The sequence below is a fragment of the Xiphophorus couchianus genome, chromosome 18, assembly GCF_001444195.1.
Source record: "Xiphophorus couchianus chromosome 18, X_couchianus-1.0, whole genome shotgun sequence".
In the NCBI taxonomy this organism is placed as follows: Eukaryota; Metazoa; Chordata; class Actinopteri; order Cyprinodontiformes; family Poeciliidae; genus Xiphophorus; species Xiphophorus couchianus.
The window spans coordinates 14,268,875-14,286,421 of record NC_040245.1 but is presented as its reverse complement, the minus strand read 5'-3'; the positions used below and the strand labels follow the sequence as shown (position 1 = coordinate 14,286,421).

The 17,547-nt window shown below is 35.6% G+C and overlaps 3 protein-coding genes across 5 annotated transcripts; 2 read left to right on the top strand and 1 right to left on the bottom strand.

Moving 5' to 3' along the window:
• Window positions 1–53: 53 nt before the first annotated feature.
• Window positions 54–2,509, bottom strand: polr2i (RNA polymerase II subunit I). 2 transcript variants are annotated; one of them, XM_027999683.1, is made up of 6 exons: window positions 2,314–2,509; window positions 2,111–2,165; window positions 1,924–1,997; window positions 1,472–1,546; window positions 651–702; window positions 54–225 (listed from the first exon to the last, which is right to left on the bottom strand). In XM_027999683.1, the coding sequence occupies exons 1-6, from the start codon at window positions 2,373–2,375 to the stop codon at window positions 163–165; spliced, it is 381 nt and encodes a 126-aa protein (XP_027855484.1). In that variant the 5' UTR covers window positions 2,376–2,509; the 3' UTR covers window positions 54–162. The 2 variants fall into 2 exon arrangements, with proteins under 2 accessions (XP_027855484.1, XP_027855483.1); XM_027999682.1 differs by lacking the exon at window positions 54–225 and having other exon boundaries at window positions 312–702.
• A 1,539-nt stretch (window positions 2,510–4,048) lies between these two features.
• lbhl (LBH regulator of WNT signaling pathway, like) lies at window positions 4,049–14,284 on the top strand. 2 transcript variants are annotated; one of them, XM_028044609.1, is made up of 4 exons: window positions 4,049–4,469; window positions 9,679–9,754; window positions 10,409–10,697; window positions 12,374–14,284. In XM_028044609.1, exons 1-4 carry the CDS (start codon window positions 4,447–4,449, stop codon window positions 12,442–12,444), a joined length of 459 nt encoding a protein of 152 aa, XP_027900410.1. In that variant the 5' UTR covers window positions 4,049–4,446; the 3' UTR covers window positions 12,445–14,284. The 2 variants fall into 2 exon arrangements, with proteins under 2 accessions (XP_027900410.1, XP_027900411.1); XM_028044610.1 differs by lacking the exon at window positions 4,049–4,469 and adding an exon at window positions 6,256–6,349.
• Window positions 14,285–15,124: 840 nt separating this feature from the next.
• Window positions 15,125–17,438, top strand: c5ar1 (complement C5a receptor 1). The gene is made up of 2 exons (XM_027998948.1): window positions 15,125–15,259; window positions 15,416–17,438. The coding sequence occupies exon 2, from the start codon at window positions 15,428–15,430 to the stop codon at window positions 16,484–16,486; it is 1,059 nt and encodes a 352-aa protein (XP_027854749.1). The 5' UTR covers window positions 15,125–15,259; window positions 15,416–15,427; the 3' UTR covers window positions 16,487–17,438.
• Window positions 17,439–17,547: the final 109 nt, after the last annotated feature.

Here is a 17,547-nt window from a genome sequence, read left to right as displayed (position 1 = left end):
AACTGATCACTGCCAAATACATTCTATCCAGAAAGTGGTTATATATATATATAAAAAATCCATCTCATGGTTCCTACTTGGACCGTTTGACTTGTCCACATGCTAGGGTAGAAACCCTGCTATTAGATGCAAATGATGGACCTCTTCATGATTATGCAGGCGTTACTCTGTCCACCGGTGTCCACAGTGAGGGGCCGTGCAGACATAATACAAACGCATAGCATCCTGGGAAGGGCAAAACACAGAATAATATAAAATATACACACTTTGTATTTATAATTATTAAATTGAGCTTATAAAACTGCAAGGGTTGTTTAATTTAGTAAGTTAATGTTAAAATTGTTTTTCCCATTAATCAGTTTTAGTACTAATTTTTCACTTCGAAAGCTGATAATAATTATAAACAAACATTTATTCAGCTAATTGTCTCGTTCCTGATTCAGATTGGTGTTTGAAGGAGTAGTTTTGTCGTGTAGTTCTGAGTTTTCTAGGCTGCCATAGTGAAGCCATTGTAGGTCAATTAATCAGGTGTGCAAAAACATTTATGTAAACATTGTTTTTGATCAAATAAGTTCAAAATATGTCAATAACATCCAATGAGGAACAACTACAGAAAGGTCATAAAGACTTCCTTTAAGGGGAATTCTTACCTCAGCCTTCATACTGTGAGATTGGAAGAACACTGCCTCCTTGTGACCGCATCTGGGAAGTAACAAGCATCAAGCAAATGTCAAAAATACCACCACGGATTTGGACAACTTGCTGTTGTCCAAACCTGCCACGTTTTAGTGAGATAGTGTAACATAAGGAAGAACAAGAATGTCATGTTAGTTCTTTATTCAACAGAAAAATCAGACCAAACGTATATACTTTTTCTAAATTATAAAAGCAAAGGAATCTTGAAACACTGTAGATGCTAGGCTACTCCTAAAGACATGAAGGAAAGCCTAACTGGGAAAGGAAGGGATCTGGCTGATGGGAAAGACATAAGATCTGATTAGTAATGCAGATCTTTGTTGTTTTCTCTCAGTTACATTCAGCAAATACAAATAGAAAATCTTGCATTATGTAAAAAGTCAAATAGAACAATATTTTTGTCATTGTCTAGTGATTTTCAGATATTTGTAATAGAAAATGTTAGTAGTAATTGCCATCAATATTGCTATAAAGACCATTTTCTGTCCACTGTTTTTTGACTATGAGGTCAAATTGTAAAGAGATGAAAAAAAGACATCTTTGGACACAGGTCCATGCATAGTTCAGCTGGACACAAGCTGCTTTTAAATCCAGTTTTCAAAGGAGAACAGTTCTCTCAATCATTTGGTATCAAATCTGCTGCTGTCTGCATACTTTGATTGCTTCAGTGTATAAATAACATTTTTAGCTTTCTTGTGGGAAAGTTAGTCACTTAGGCGTAAACATAAACTCAACATTTCCAGAGAAAAATGGCACCGACAAGAAGAGCACTTACTTTGGACAGGGGTGATCCTCTGTTCTCGGCAGCGTTGGATCCTGGGCTACATCAGCGATGATTTGTGTCAGTTCACTGAAGAGAAATCACGAGATTGCTTTAATCAGCAAAATCAATAATTTTAGACCACAAATGAAAAATTTGTAGCAAAGCAAACACTCCCTGATGTGGCATAATATAAGGAAAATATTGTTAAAAATGTGCAGTTGTTAAATATGTGTTATTCTAAAAAAAAAAAAGAAGCTACTGTTGGGTTTGCATTTTTAAAGTCTTTTGCTATTTTTCAAATACTATTTTATGCACCAGAGCTGGTGTACTAGTATTTGCTGTTATAACAATAGAGCAAAATCGGGATTCTTTTTTTTTTTCTTTTTGCTAAACAAGGTGCAGAGACAAAACAAGATGCACATTTAAAAATAGATAATAGATATAACAAAATATTTATTACATACTCAACCTCGTGGGTGATCTTGTTGACATAGATGCAGCTGTTGTCAGCCTCCTGCTGATAGTCACAGTTTCTACACTGCAGGTTCAATGAGACAGAAAAACGTGTTAAAATCTATTAAAAACTGTCAGTATGTGTTTTACTCTTCCCATGCTAACAAATGAGCGACTAGTTTCTGACCAAATACTTACCGCATACAGCAAGATGCGGTTCTCTTTGTCTTCCTTAGGGTACAACATGTTATTACTGAGAGAAGAATGAACATTGTCACCGTGATATTTATTTACTGTAGCTAAAACCAACATCGTTATGTAGAAAAGAAAACTTGGTAGCACTTCATATAGCTAGCATGCTAATGACACTTCCTTTAATGTAATTTCTGTCTAAGACTCACCATTCTTGACAAAACCGTATTCCAACAAATCCCGGCTCGTATGTTCCACCTTCTAAATCCATCTGAAATTAATTTACTGAAAGAAAGAATCTGAAAATCAAGATAAAAGTCTGTTTTTGTAGTCGCTACCATTCAAAAACAGCATGTAACGCAGGTTGACGGTTGTCTTGCTTTCAGACACAGCGCCTCCCACTGGAGGGAGGACGACCTGCATTAAATTTGAAAGTCATGTTTGTGATTATTTAATACAATTTCTCCAAATGTTCCGAACTGTAATAAAAAAAATCACTCAACATTTTTAGTGAAATGCATCTCATATTTTTATGCATAGCTTTTACGGAAATATATAAAAATAACAACACAAACAAGTTTTTAAAACATAAAATACACTGGATTTATTTTAAAACAATGAATACATGTATCATAAAAACGTTATATATTTACATTCAATCGGGCTTTTAACCTCCCTATGTTCACATCAAAAACACTATGTTTTCAATGTTAATAATTTCAAAATAACACTGATATTTGTTTATATCACTTAGTGTATGGCCTAAGATATGTTTTGTTACACTACATGTGCACGAAGACTTGCAAGAAGGAAGGGTTTCCTTTTAAACAATATCTCTCAATACACCACATAATACCACACAGATCATCTCCAGCAGGTATTTAAACCATATGACCTTGTTTCTGTAAGTTAGCAAAACTAACAGTTGTAGTACAGAGCTTATAATCATGTTCAATTAACTGAAATATTGAAAAGCTAATCTTTTTAAAATTATTTCAGTGACTCAATTTACTAAGTGAAAGAAACCATATAGACTCATTAAATAGGAACTAATATTTTCAAGTCTTTTTTATTCAACTCCCTTTTTTATGTTATCTTATCACTAAAGATTAGAGTATTACTTAATAAAAACAAATAAAAAATTATAAATAAATTGTGGGCTTAATAAAAAAGTATGTTTCAAACTTGATAATGTTATTTATTTATTAGAACCCATGATCTAACTTACTGAATATGACTGTAATTACAGTAATAATAAAAATAAATAAATCTGAAAATTTCGTAAAATCTAGCTGTGAACTCTTTGGATTTAAATTGGACTTATAGATTCAGTAACATCTTTTAAAGAGATCGTGAATGTTTGATGAAAACTGCGGATGGAAAATTCCATCTGCAGTTTTTAATTTGTTTTTCACTAATTTAAAAAGTCATTCAAATTAAAGAGGAAAAACATGTTTAATGCTGCGTTATCTTTGTTCTGCTAAAGGTCCCTTGACTTGGCTTACAGATGGGATTACATATTGCATTTTGTGGTGCTCTGCCTGTTTAGCAACAGTTGCTGCCTGTTATATATATATATACACACATCCCATCCCCTCCCCACGCCTGAGCCCTTGATCCTCTGAGCTAATTCCATGAATTGTCCCAATCTAAATCCACAGATGGAGGGATGCACAGTTGACAACGCAGTGAGAGAGAGTCTTGATGATAATGGTGGACAGATGGATAAGAAAGGCCCATACACTATATATAAATGCAAAGCTCCAAGTGTCCATGTTGTTGTCGTTTCTGTTGAGTTTATCTATGGTTTTACTGTTGTGCGACTACACTTTGCAGATGTACGAGTGACCCAGTGTGCCAACTCATCAGAGGGGATGGTCAAGCCAGACTGACGTCACCCATCAGCCTCTGTAATCGAAAGAGACGCTAATCCGTCTCTGCCCCAAAGCCTTGCAGTTGGTGGGGAGGAAAAGGGAAACATCCAGAGACAGAGAGACGAAACCAAGCGAAGTTGGATAAAGGAGAGAGGGGCGCACATGTGGGCAGATGGGAGGACATATTGATCTGGATCAGAGAAGCAAAGGGCTGCCTTGACTGACCAAGGAAGACCAAAACCTCACTCGCAACTGAATCTTCTATCAAGCTCTGGTATTTATAAAGATCTGGAAGCCCAACTTCTTCCGGGCTTCGCCCTGGAGGCCACAAGTTCCTGTGGAAGGACAGCAGAGGGGGAATGCTGTGGGAGCTGCTCACCCCCTCATGCACCCCCTCTGGTGTCGCCTTTGCTCACCGTGGAGGAACCAAGCTTCACCACTGTGGAACTATGCCAAGACGGACAAGACATGCACCTGACTGCTAAAGAAGGGTAGGAAGCAACCTAACATTAAACCCTAATTAGCAAAAAGCTGCTAAATTAGTTGTCATATTATAATCACAACCCCGCAGTTTAAGGAAGAGTCATGAAGATATGATCATGAAGAAAATAACTACAGAATAAAAGTTCTCGTCAATGGTAAGAGAGAAATTAACTGATAAAAACCTGTTGAAATGTCACATGTACGGTAAGTGCTTTAGATTTATCAGTGGAAATACACTGTATGTTTCAGAGGCACAGGGATTTTCCATTTATGCCTGACTCACAAACACCAAACAACTTCTTCTCAATGCAACATGGTTTAGAGTAGAAGTTTCTTCCCAGGTTTTTTATATGGTGTTTCAATCTATTCACTTCAAGTTTCATAATTAAAGCTTGAACCCTGTCAAATTACCTGCCCAAGCAAGTTTTTTTTTTTAAATTTATGCTATAAGAATTAGCAAAAGACTTATCCTTTTGAAGATCTGTATGTGAAAGAAAGATATACCATTTTGAAAATTATGTTTTCAAAATATAATTTGAAAATAAATGAAAAAAATTGCATGACATTGACATAAGAAATTCCTCCCCACAAATTCAAACATTTAGAAATAGTGACGTTTTTAAAAAACAAAAAACAAAAAAAACAAAATACAAACATGCATGTTTCATTCTAATGCGTTGTGAAATGTCACTTATTCGTGCAAAGGAGGCAAGTTGAGCATCCGCTACTTAGAAAAATCCCCAAGATAATATCTAGTTCAAAAATGGTGAGATATTTGAAATATTGAGATATTATTATATAAAGTTTCTGTTATTTTTATCTGCACTTCAGATTAGGTTAAACTTTAAGGGCTATCTTTTTTCCTCATTTCTCCTATCAGTGTATTAGAGAATAAACCACTAAGTGCAAGATAAATATAAGAACTACAGAAAAAAACATAATGAAGTGAAAATTAAAGTGTTCTACAAAAACACTGAAAAACACTTCCCAAAAGCTCAGAGTGAATATTTGTGGCAGAAAAAATATTTACATTAATGCTTTAAAAAAAAAAACCTCATGGACTAAGCTTGTTATAAACCTGAGAATCAAGCAAGTTAAACATCTCATGATGATAAATGGTAAATGGAAAGAATTTATGAAGTGCCTTTCTAAGCATATTGAACACTACTTTAGGGACCCCAAAAGCTCGGGGTCCCAAGCTACTCTCCCTTGTTAAAGTTCTGGCCATAATCATAGTTTCTATCATTGACAAAACTAGCACCCCAAAATATGGAATATTTTATGTCAACATTGGCTTTATTAGCAATTCATTGGTCATTAGCTGGTAAAAGGAGTTAGGTAAGGTGAAAAAACGTGTTTTCTAGTGTGGACTAAAAGTCACACTTAAGTTTTTTTATTTGTATCATTATATGGTATAGTTTCACCAATTCTTATTTGATCCTATAGTCTCAGGAAAGTTTGTTTGGGCTGCTGTTTAGTAAAAAATGGAAATCTGTCAAGAGTGATGAGGCTGATGTCATATGAGCATTGAGATGTAAATATATATATACATATATATATATACATTAAAGATTCCTATTTTGTGACTATATTGCTAGGTTGATATCTGGCTCTATCAGACCGTTTCCACGGCTTAAACTTTGGCTATGCATGTGGCTAGCATGAAGAACTTTACACAAGACATTTAAAGTACGATCCTTTTTATTCACAGGAAGCAGAAAAATGGACTGTTGCAATTTTTCTCCGGAGTTTCTCAAAGCTTCAGTTCCACCGTTGCAAAACAAGAGTGTGTTGTCAAGAAACAAGAGTTCCTCATCAGGTTTTAGTCTGCTTTGACCCTCAGAATGTTCTGGAGCAGTTGAGAAAATAACAGTAGCAAGACAGAGGGGTGAGACAGGTTTTACTGTTTTTTCAGTTTTTGTTGTACATTCACATTATTATTAAGCAAACTTTTAAATCAGACAAATATAACTTGACTAAATGCAAAAAGTATGCTTTTAAAATAATGAATTTATTTATTTGGGAAAAGAGCAATCCAAGATAATTAGCCCTAAGTAAAAATGTGAAAATGTTTTCACCACCTAACCCTAATAACTGGTTATCACCATAACATACGCGGAGTCTTTTACAGCTGCAATGGAGCTGCAAAAGCAAAAGCAAATTCATGTTTGAATGCCCCGTTTAAGCTCATGCAACATAATTTAAAACAGGAATTAAGTCCAGACTTTGACTAGGCCTCTTAAAACCTTATATATATATGTTTTAGCTATTTGGAGGTCAAACTCGCTGTAGCACATTGAACGGTTGTCCTCGTGCATAATTAAATTGTGCTAAAGTTTAAGGTGCTGATATAGAACAGCGAAATATATTTTGTTTTAGAAAATGTTGTGTTAGCTTCATGCCAGATGTATTGGGACACACAGTTCCACTTTTGTTCTATCAGTCATCAGAACTATGTCATTTGGGAAACATGAGTCAGACTAGTTTCTTCCTTATTGAAAGATATCAGTGATATCACTATACTTAACTGAGACAAGTGAGGCCGGCAACGCTTTAACTACAGTTCTGGGTTCTCCTGTAACCAAAAATGGTAAATGAGTTGTTGATTGCAGTAAGTTTTGTTGACAAGTCACTCTGAGAAGGTCGTACCTCAGTCCAACACCTTCATGTGTGAGCGAGAAAGAATGACTAAATGTAGGAAAGTGATAAAAAATAATCTGATTGTGGTGTGAAAACAGGAAAGAAATATATATATATATATATATATATATATATATAATATATGTTTAACCTTGTTAGTCTGAAATGTAAAAGATGACTGTTATCATTCACACCATCGTCTTGCTAACAACTTAATTTTATGACCTGAATTTAATGTGGAGTAGATTTGATATTCAGTCATGTTAGACATGGACTGTTCTCTGTTCTAACAAAAATCTACCATTTAGTATACTTTTCTTGTTTGTCATAGATGAGAGAAGCGTATTTTGTGGATGGGTTCAGTCAAATGTAGTGCAATCCATCAAGGGAAAAAAAGAAGTGAGGGTGACTGTTGACTGAGCTGAATCAATGATGAAACAATGATGCATGCGAGGGATTACACAGAGGTTAAGCTTCTTCATCATAATAGCTGCTGAAAGTTTCCATACCAGGTGGCACACAAACAGCTTAGCATGGAACACTTGTCAACAGCACAGTATCAAAAATTGAATTGCAAAGCTGCACACGTTCACAAGTGGGTCAAACATGATAGTATCCTCCCAAAGCCGATCCTGTTTGGACGAGAACAGGGTGTCCTCGTTTTGCCCATTGTGCAAACTGGCTTAGTGTTTGTGTATTGCTCATAGCGAACAATAAATATAATTGTAAAGAATCATAAAGCCACCCTGATAAATCAAGCAAAAAGAAGAACAGCTAAAATCTGTTCAGCCATTCCACAAATCTGACCTTTATGGAAGAGTGTCAAAAAACAACCAATTTTGTACAATACTCTGATCATGCTGTCCCCACAATGACACAAAGTGGTGGCAGCATCATGCTGTGGGAATGCCTTTCCTTAGAAGAGACCTAGAAGCTGATCAGAGCTGATGGCAAGATGGACAGAACTAAATTGTGGCCAATTCTGGAAAAAAAAAACCTCAGAAGGATAACAATCTTAAACATGCAAGCAGCGTTTACTATTTGCAGACAACCTCTTAGCAGGTACTAAACATATTTTCCTTAAGGCTACATTTCTGTATTAAAAATGTTTTTTTTTGGTCTTATTCCATATTTTAAATTTAAATGTCATGTCTTCACAGCAGGAAATGATTGTAATAAACAGAAATAAAGGCCTTCAAACTTCTATCTCTGTGTATCCATATAATGTGTTTAATTTTGAAAAAACATTCTTGATGTTAATTGACTTTACGATAAAATTCTAATTTATTGACTGGGTCTGCATTGTAAATATGGCTTCTGTGGAAATTGTGTAAAGGCAGTTTTTAAGTCTTAAAGCTTCTCTAAATTAATATTTTGGAAATACAGCATCAATCCTAAGCAGACATTTGTGCTTCTGTTATTTACCAGATTACAGCGCCAAATAAAAGTGTAACTGAAACTGAAAAATTAGGTAAAAAATAAGCTCAAAATGTGTTTTTGTGGGCCAAAGTCTTATATTTATAAGCACCACAAATAAGTACAGAGCACCTTTCTCTTTCACATCCTCCTGTTCTCAACCAAAAGCCATGTAGGTCATCTTTGCAGGGAAGAATTCACAGAATATTTTTATTGCTTTATTACCTAACAGGACATTTATGTAGCTGTGATTTGCTAATAGAGCCCAGAATAGAATTTAGATTGCATCAGTTTTTAAATGGACATTTAATTGAAGAGCAAGAGTAAGGAGGTTGGGTCACTGCCCGTGGCGTTATGCACTGATTGGTTCTTATATGGAACAAACAAAATGAGAAGCAGGGAGAAAAGAAGAAGCAAAGCACGAGAAAGGAATAAATAGAGGATTGGAGACAGCTCTGCAGGCCTTTCTATTTCCCATCAGGTATTCTGCAGGTGGGACATTCACAAACCCACCCATGTTACTGACAGAACAAAACCCAACCTAATATTTATAGGAGCTCATAGGCTGGCCAAAATAAAACAGAGCATTTGCTCAGGCAGGTTCCGAGCCAGACAATCAAATAAGAGGGAAAGACTGCAGACTATGATCCATTTTAGTTTCCAACCCAGTTTGAACTGTGTATTAATCTGCAGAATTAATGTGTTTCACTTTGTGTGTGGGAGTCCTGCTTGCACGCATCTGTACCAGGACTGGGCAACGTGACGTAGGACAGAAAATCTATGAGCCAATCAAAATGCCGGGAAGCTCGATGATAACAGTGAGGTTACATGGAAGATCAGATGATTTGACTCAGTGGAACAGACTTTCAAAACAGTTCACCAACGATCCTTCTGAAACTTCAGCATTTTTATGCTAATATACAGAACTAAAGAAATTGTAAACTACTGCAGATTTGCACACAAATCAAAAACAAAGATGAAGTGAGAGTTACACTGATGTGAATGCAGCCATCATTCTGAATTGGTATTTACATTGTTATGCAACATTTGAAAAACCGTCATGTAAGCTTTAACGTAAATACTTTTTTCCACTTGCTGCAGAGAAATTAAAACCATTTTTCTCGCTATTAATCCCTTAGTTTAATTTTACTCTCTCTGCAGGGGTGTGCAGAAGATGAGTGATCAAGATCCAAACTGTGAAGGTATGCAAAAGAAGGACCAAAGACTGCCATTCCAGGTGGGCTCTGTCAGCATCATAGTACTACAATGTTGCAAAGTTACCTAAATATTTCTGAATCTTTTTTGAATAGCTCATAATTTTGCATAGCTATGATATAGAGTACTGAGTTTCATACATCAGTTTCATACAACTACATCTACAACTGAATGTCATGTAAGGCATAAGAGATGTCAAGTGTTTCAAATGAGCTGAAAGAGGAAATAAAGAAGAAACCCTAAAGTAGGACCTTGGGGGATGTCACAAGCAATGGAAGAAGAGGAAGTTCTGAATTTAGAAGAAGCAACAGAAAAGGATCAGAATGTTAGGGTGAACCAAATAAAAAACCTTAAATCAGGTCTAGCATGAACAAAGCAACATTCTCTTGCAGCAGTATGCACCACTATGCTTGAAAAAGAGCAGTAGCATTAGAATAAGATGTATGGAAACTAGATAATTCTTCAAACTCCATAAAAATGGAAGTATAAGATCCTAAAGAACATTATCTATTCAGCTGTTAAAGCTGAATAGATAATGTCATATTTTGTTGACTTTGTAATCTGCAGGAATATTTACCTTGAAAAAGAGAGAATTAAATAGACGACAAAAGAGGTATTTTCAAGCATGACAGCAAGATTATTTATTTTTTCAATTCTTAACCAATGATTCTTCCAGATTTTCCCAGACCCGATAGAAATTGTCTTGGGCCCAGAGGCGTCACTGAACAGTCCAAATCGGGACAAAGAGCGTCTGCCTTCCATCGTCGTGGAGCCCACAGAAGTGAGCGAAGTGGAAAGCGGTGAGCTGCGCTGGCCTCCCGAGAATATAGAAACAGAAGACGATGAGGAGGACCTGTTCCTGGAGCAGTGCATCCCCCCAGCCAACATTGCTGACTGGGGAGAAGATGAGGAAGAGGAGGAGACATCAATAATACTGCAGCAGCAGCCGGGCCTGACACTCCTTGGTGAGCTGGTGAACATTCCCCTAGTTTTGGATTTACCTTTATAGTTGCAAAAATTTGATTTGAATCTATCATTTGCTCATAATAAAAAAAAACTGTGAGCCTTCACAATGTTTTACAGAAAATATAATTTACGCATCAAATATTAAAAAAGTTGTGACTTATTATAAAACTGTTATCCATTAAAAAGATCCAATTTCTACAATGTTTAGATAAAAGTTTTATTCTGTCCAAAATGTTCAGTAATATTTTTACAGCAGTTATGAAATATTGCAAAATTAAATGTTCACATAAGTTTAAATGTTATTGTTAGATATTGTGATTTTTCAGTGTGTAAAAGTATGAAAAATAAAGAAAAGTGTTCCTAGCAGCATTGGCCAATATTGAAGGGCACATATGAATATTTTAATTTCTTGAAGTTTTGAGCAGTCAAACATTTTAGGGTCTTACTCAACACCAAGAAATATTATTCATAAATTAATAACTTTAGAGAAAACTAGCTTAAGTCAACATGGAGCAAACAAAGACTTTAAAGAAATATGCTCATATTAAACTGCTGTCTTAAATAGGATGAAACAAAGCTCACTGTTGTAAGCCTTTTTAAAGCTAATGATTTTGCAAGGAAGCATAAATAGAACAGGAAATTTGCACACAACCTCATTTCCAAACAAAGCTGAAATTTCTCTTCATGTTACATGTGACACTTTCTATGATTTTTTGATGGCCTTCTCACTACAAGACAAAAAAGGAAAAGATATAGCTAGTTCCTTTTGAAAATAACTGAAAGAATGCACTGCACATTAATTTAAAAATGTTAAAGACAACAAATATAAAGTAACAAGGGCAGTTTGGCACTAACTGGGATACTAAATACGTGCAGCCAGAACATCAAGACAATGACGCTATAGGAAATGCAATAGTATTTGTAAACCTAAAAACAAAAAAAAAACTGCATTTGTTTGAACATTTAGAAAAGTAAACTCAGATTCTTTTTGTCTGTGTTACAACATGACAGCTCTAAAATAAATCCCTCCATCAATCCAGTTTTCAAAAACAGTTGTGAAATGTTTCAATTTGTCATTTTTTCATTAGTTTTAAGCCCTTGCAATTATTTAATTAGATACATACTTTGAGAAATAGGTTTTAAAAATAAAAACACGCACAGCATCAAACAAATTCCTAACTGAAAATTAAAAGCATTATTTCCCTTCTTGCTTTCTGAAACCAGTTTTAATGCCCAGAATGAGGGATTGCTGCAGTGTTACCCACCTATTGCAAACAACGGCCACATCCTTATTCGGGTGAAGTAATTGCTGCAAAGCCAGTCACTCATTTGAAGTAGCTAGACTTCATTTGAAAGAAACCTTGATGACATAAACCGAATTTGACTGCATTGTTTTATAACTAGGACTTTACCTGGATTTAATTGACCAAATATTTCTGTACATTAACTGGACCTGGTTGTTTTCTAAAATGCTTTGAGGTGACATTAGTTTTGAATTGGCTCTCTCTATATCAAAAAGTAATCGGCAGGTCAACAAAAACCAACACAGGACAAACAGGGTAAAGACAGATAACCCATGCATGCTTTTGAAGGCCATACAAACTCTCTGAATTTTTATGGTGTGTAGTTTTGCAATGCTTTGAAACTCAATCAAAGCTTTTTTTTGTTTCTGCAGACCTTCAGTCTGACGCATTTAGAGACAACACCCCGACGCTTCCTCCCAACAGTGCCCCCACCTTCCACTAAGAACATCGCCTCTGCTGACCCTGTGAGGAAACATCTTGAGATGAACTGTGGCAATAACTGTTGGGATGAAAAAAACAAACAAACAAAAAACCAAAACAAAAAACAGCTTCAAAGCAGCAAACATGTTATCACGATAATAGTTGTTAGGTAATAAAATAAAATAAAAATAATAAAAAAATGCAACATAAAATGACAAGGAAACCGGGACATTTTGGTTCAGTGTCTTTGACTGGAAGGATTTTGATATTTTCTGATTGGGGAAGATGATCATCGAAACAAATGGACAGATTTGTTTTTTTTAAGTTTATTTTAAGGCAACATTTAGCTGAAATTGAAGGTTTGTGTTTCATTTCTTTTGAGATGGTTCATATTCTCAAAAACCCTGATGTTGCAGCATTTTCTTTTCTTTTCTGCTCCTTTTCCTTTCACATAGTTTAGTGGAAATATTTATGTGCTTATTCCTCCAGTATGTAGGATGTAGTAAATCACAGTACGCTAGCTGCCTGCTGATGGTTCATATAACTTGGAACTGCACAGGACTTTGACATGTGTTTTTCATTACTAAGGTTTACTTTCAGCAGCAAAAAACCAACAGTTCTTGAAGTAATATAAATGTTTGAACAGATTAAAACCCCAAAATGTTTTTGCTTCTGTGGGAAACCTGAATAAACAGACATTATTATTTTAAATTTAAACAATAAAGTATTTGTTCTCTTTATATGGGAAAAGATGACGGGTGTAGCATATTTAGTATTTTAAATATTCCTTGTTTAATTGTTTGAAATGTTGTTAAAGTTCTTCTACTTAAGATCCAGACACTACACACTCCATTAATGTAAAAACATATGAACTTGAAGTTTCTCATGTAATGAGACCAAGCAACGGAACTAAAATTAAATATTATAACATGTTATTCATGTACTTTAAATGTTGACAAATTCTTTGAATGCTGTATAATTTCAATGTGTGAAATTATACCTGAGGCAACATTTGTGGGATAAATTCTATATCTGGTACCCGTGGTATGGAAAGATTTCATTCTGACATGTGAAATCTAAACACATTACTTTTGTTTTACATGCTTCAGCTTGTAGTTATTTTTAATAGTTAAAATTCCTCCTATCATTATGCAAAATAACATGGAAACCCCCTCAACATGAAGAAGGGTGTGTGCGATGTCCATGTCACATTTTGCTGCACAAGATTTTCATGTGTTTTACAAGTCCTTTTCCATCTATTTCACATTAGGAATGTTTCTGTGTTACACATTTCACAACACAATTATTTTCACACGCACAACAGTTTTCACATTTAAAACATCATAATTTTACATTTGGAAAGATTTTCCTCGCAGGTTTCACATTTTCTACAAAGCATAAATTTACATATTTGTTTCAATGTTTTTACATAAGAGCGTCTTTGAATGTAAGACGTGGGAAAAATGTTTTCCATGTTGTTCTTCATGTTACCACACAATATAATTTATGTGAAACACATTGGGAAATGTTCTTCATGTCAAATGTTTCCTCAAATGGTACAGGACAACATCGTTCCCATAAGTTTACACAATAAAATTTTCAAGTGTTAAACATGTAGGACAATGTTTTCTCAAGTTCCCGTTTAATACACAATATGATTTTCAAATCAGAAGTTTGCCGGGAAGCAACGCATGTGTAAAACACACAAACGTTAGTGTGATATTATGTGTACCTACTTTTCGAAAATGTCTATTTTGTTTGAAAAAATAAATGTTGCCACCGACCACCGGTCAATGAAACTCGTAGTGGTAAAGTTCTTTGAGTTTCTGAATAAAATGGCTGGATTACCTCCTCAACATGCAGTCATGTTCTCCAGAGTCTTGCTGATGACATAATTATTTCATTCAGGCATGTTGAAGTAGAGATGCATCTAAAAGTTTCAGGTCACCAGTCATGAAGGACTGGAGAACACCTAGCAAGATACTAAGATTCCTCCACAGGACATATGATTTACGTAGTGCAATAAAATAAATAATAGATAATGAAGTTTTTCTTTTTTTTTTCTAAGCAAAATTCTAAAGTAAAATACACTTCAACACTCAAAAGTAAAACACAATAATGTGTATATATATGTGACAAAAAAGTTCAATTCCTGTTTCTTAAATATGTCCAGGAAATGATAAACATCAGCTTGAAGGAAACGGAAGTGAAGGAAGTCACAACAGAAGTGAGAAGAGCCAGAATGAAGAACAAGTGAAAGCATAATCCTACTTGAAGAAGACAAAACATTTTAAAATGTATAGCTGTGAATAAAATTGTGCTGAGTGTTTTGTTTTAAGTTTTAAAACATAGAAGTGTGACAAAAAAGGACAAAATAAATATAAATGAAATAAAAAAATATATATATTTTTACTTGTTGCACTGTGCTCCCTGTATAAATAATGCCCAATCACTTACAGGAGCACTTAAATACCTTTAGCTGTGATTTAACTGTTTCAATTTCCTAGAAATTCATTAGCATGCACAAAAGACTACATGATCATGAAAAAGGTCAACGCAATCTGTGTGTTGCCAGAGTGTCATAAACTTTCAAAACAGTTAAACTTGACATTGTGCAAAATGTTCAAGTTCTTCAGATTCACAGATTCTTGACGTAATCACTCTGTTAAAACTCTCATTGGACAGAACTGTGTAGCGACTTGTGCAATTGTACTGATGGGTGTGTACATCTGTGAATGTGTGTGTTACGGGGGTTGGAGTTGTACTCTTAAATGCTGTTGCAGCTTCATAACTTTCTGTTAAAGAGTCAGGGTGGAACTCCAACAAACCAATCAACCGTAAGTAGGCACATTCATTAAATGTAATAGGTTTTTATTAGTTTGTGTCTTTTCAGAGGTAATCTGCATACCCTTATGGGAATGTACACTAGATTATTGTCTCTAAAATGAAATTAGACAATAATTAATTCAATTAAATGTTGTCTTCACTTACAGGTTTAATTTACTATGGATTTAGAATGTTCCGACACTTTTTGTGACACTTCTAACTCCTCTGAAGATTTCTACCGTGACATCTTTGGGGAGAATTTCACAGAGTTCAACTTAATTCCTCCGATTCAACCCATACAGATAGTGTCTCTGGTTCTCTACGCCCTGGTGGTCCTGCTTGGAGTACCTGGTAATGCGCTGGTTTTGTGGGTGACTGGTTTCTGCATGAACCGCTCGGTCACCTCGATATGGTTCCTGAATCTGGCGCTGACTGATCTTCTGTGCTGCCTGTCCCTCCCTCTGCTCATGGTGCCCCTGGCACATGATGACCACTGGCACTTCGGCTCACTAGCCTGCACTCTAGTGAAAGGCCTTTTCTATTTGGTGATGTACGCTAGCGTTCTGCAGCTGGTTCTGATCAGTGTGGATCGGCTGTTGCTCGTTAAAAAAGCCGTATGGTGCCAGAACAACAGGCGGCCCAGGTACGCTGCATGGGCATGTGTGGCTGTGTGGTGCTTGGCTCTGCTAGGCAGCATCCCTCAGTTTGTCTACGCCCGGCTGATTGAAAAAGGGGAACTTAAGAGGGAATGTCTCCTAGCATACTCCAAAGAAAGTGTTTGGCCCATCGCATCCTTCCGGTTTGTGATGGGATTCATCCTCCCCTTCTCTGTCATTGTCTTCTGTCACCTGGTTGTCTACAGCACCACCTGTAGGGGAATGTCACGTGGTCGAGCCAGATCCAAACGAACCGTGAGAGTCATTGTCGTTGTGGTGCTGAGCTTCTTCTTGTGCTGGCTCCCCGTGCACATCATGGACTTTATCGATCTGGCCACCCCTCTGAGTTCTTCCCATAGTCCAAGAATCTACATGGCCCAGGTGCTGACCGTCTGTCTGGCATACTTCAACAGCTGCCTCAACCCTCTGATCTACGTGTGCGTAGGGCGAAGTTTCAAAGACAGTATGAACCGCTCCTTGCGTCACATCCTCCACTTCGCTACCGAGGACCCAGCCTCAAGGGGGAGTATAAGCAACAACACCAAGAGCACCATCAACGAAAGGGTGATAACCACAGTCTGATGGACTTGTGTTTACAACCAATGTACAGTCTTTAATTCCTATGGAGAAAATATGTGAATGTTAACTCTGTGCAAGTTTCTTTGCCAAGAACTTAAATTCAGTTTAGAATCAACTCTGAAATGTATCCCGTGTTAGTTTTTCCAAAGATACCATGTAAAACAGAATAGCTGACCTCTGCAAAAGCAGCTGTTGGGTTGGGTTCCACATTGTTGCTTATCAGGATGTCTTGCACAATATGTGATGTTTCAAAACTTCCTTTTCATGTATTTAAAACTAAAAAAGAATGGCCCACTTCTTCTTTTATAGAAAACATGTTTTTGTTTTGTTTTTACTTTGTCTTGCTTTCACATATTACACTGCTATCAGAGTAATTTAAAAAATATATTATATTCTCTCTTCATGACGTAAATTGCCCCGTAGAGTTTGTAGGGCGGGCAGTTTTATTATTTAAGCTGCTGTTCCTGTTACAAACCACAAGAGGGAAACATTTTCTAAACATCTGAACTTAAAACGCGTACATTGCTTGTATTATATTTTATTTAATAAAATGCAGCCTTGATAAAATTGATTCGTTTAAAATATTTTTTAACAGTTAACAAGTGTTCTATTAAAATAATGCATTTTTTTGTTTGACGTTTACATAAAGACACAGTTTTATAAGAATTACAGTGCAGGTTTTTAAAGAATACATATGTATATTGCTTCTATTTTTAAAAATGGTATTTTAAGACATTGTAACAATAGCTTAAACTTTTCTTTTTTAAAACAAGTTAACATGTTTGCAGATTTCTTTTTCCCCCTGAAATTTTCAACAGGAACTTCTATCATTGCTTCGTGAAATGTTTTGGAAAATATGTAAATATACACGTATTTTGTTCGACACTGTCACTGGTGTACTTGAACATGTAAATAATAGTAGTCTTATTCAAAAATAAATATCCTTAAATATTTACTCTTCCAACAATTTACTATAATATTTTCCTTTTTCTCTGGAACTCTGCATGCCAACAGAAAAAAGACAACAGATTCGATTACTAGTCTTAAAATGTTTAAAAAATGAA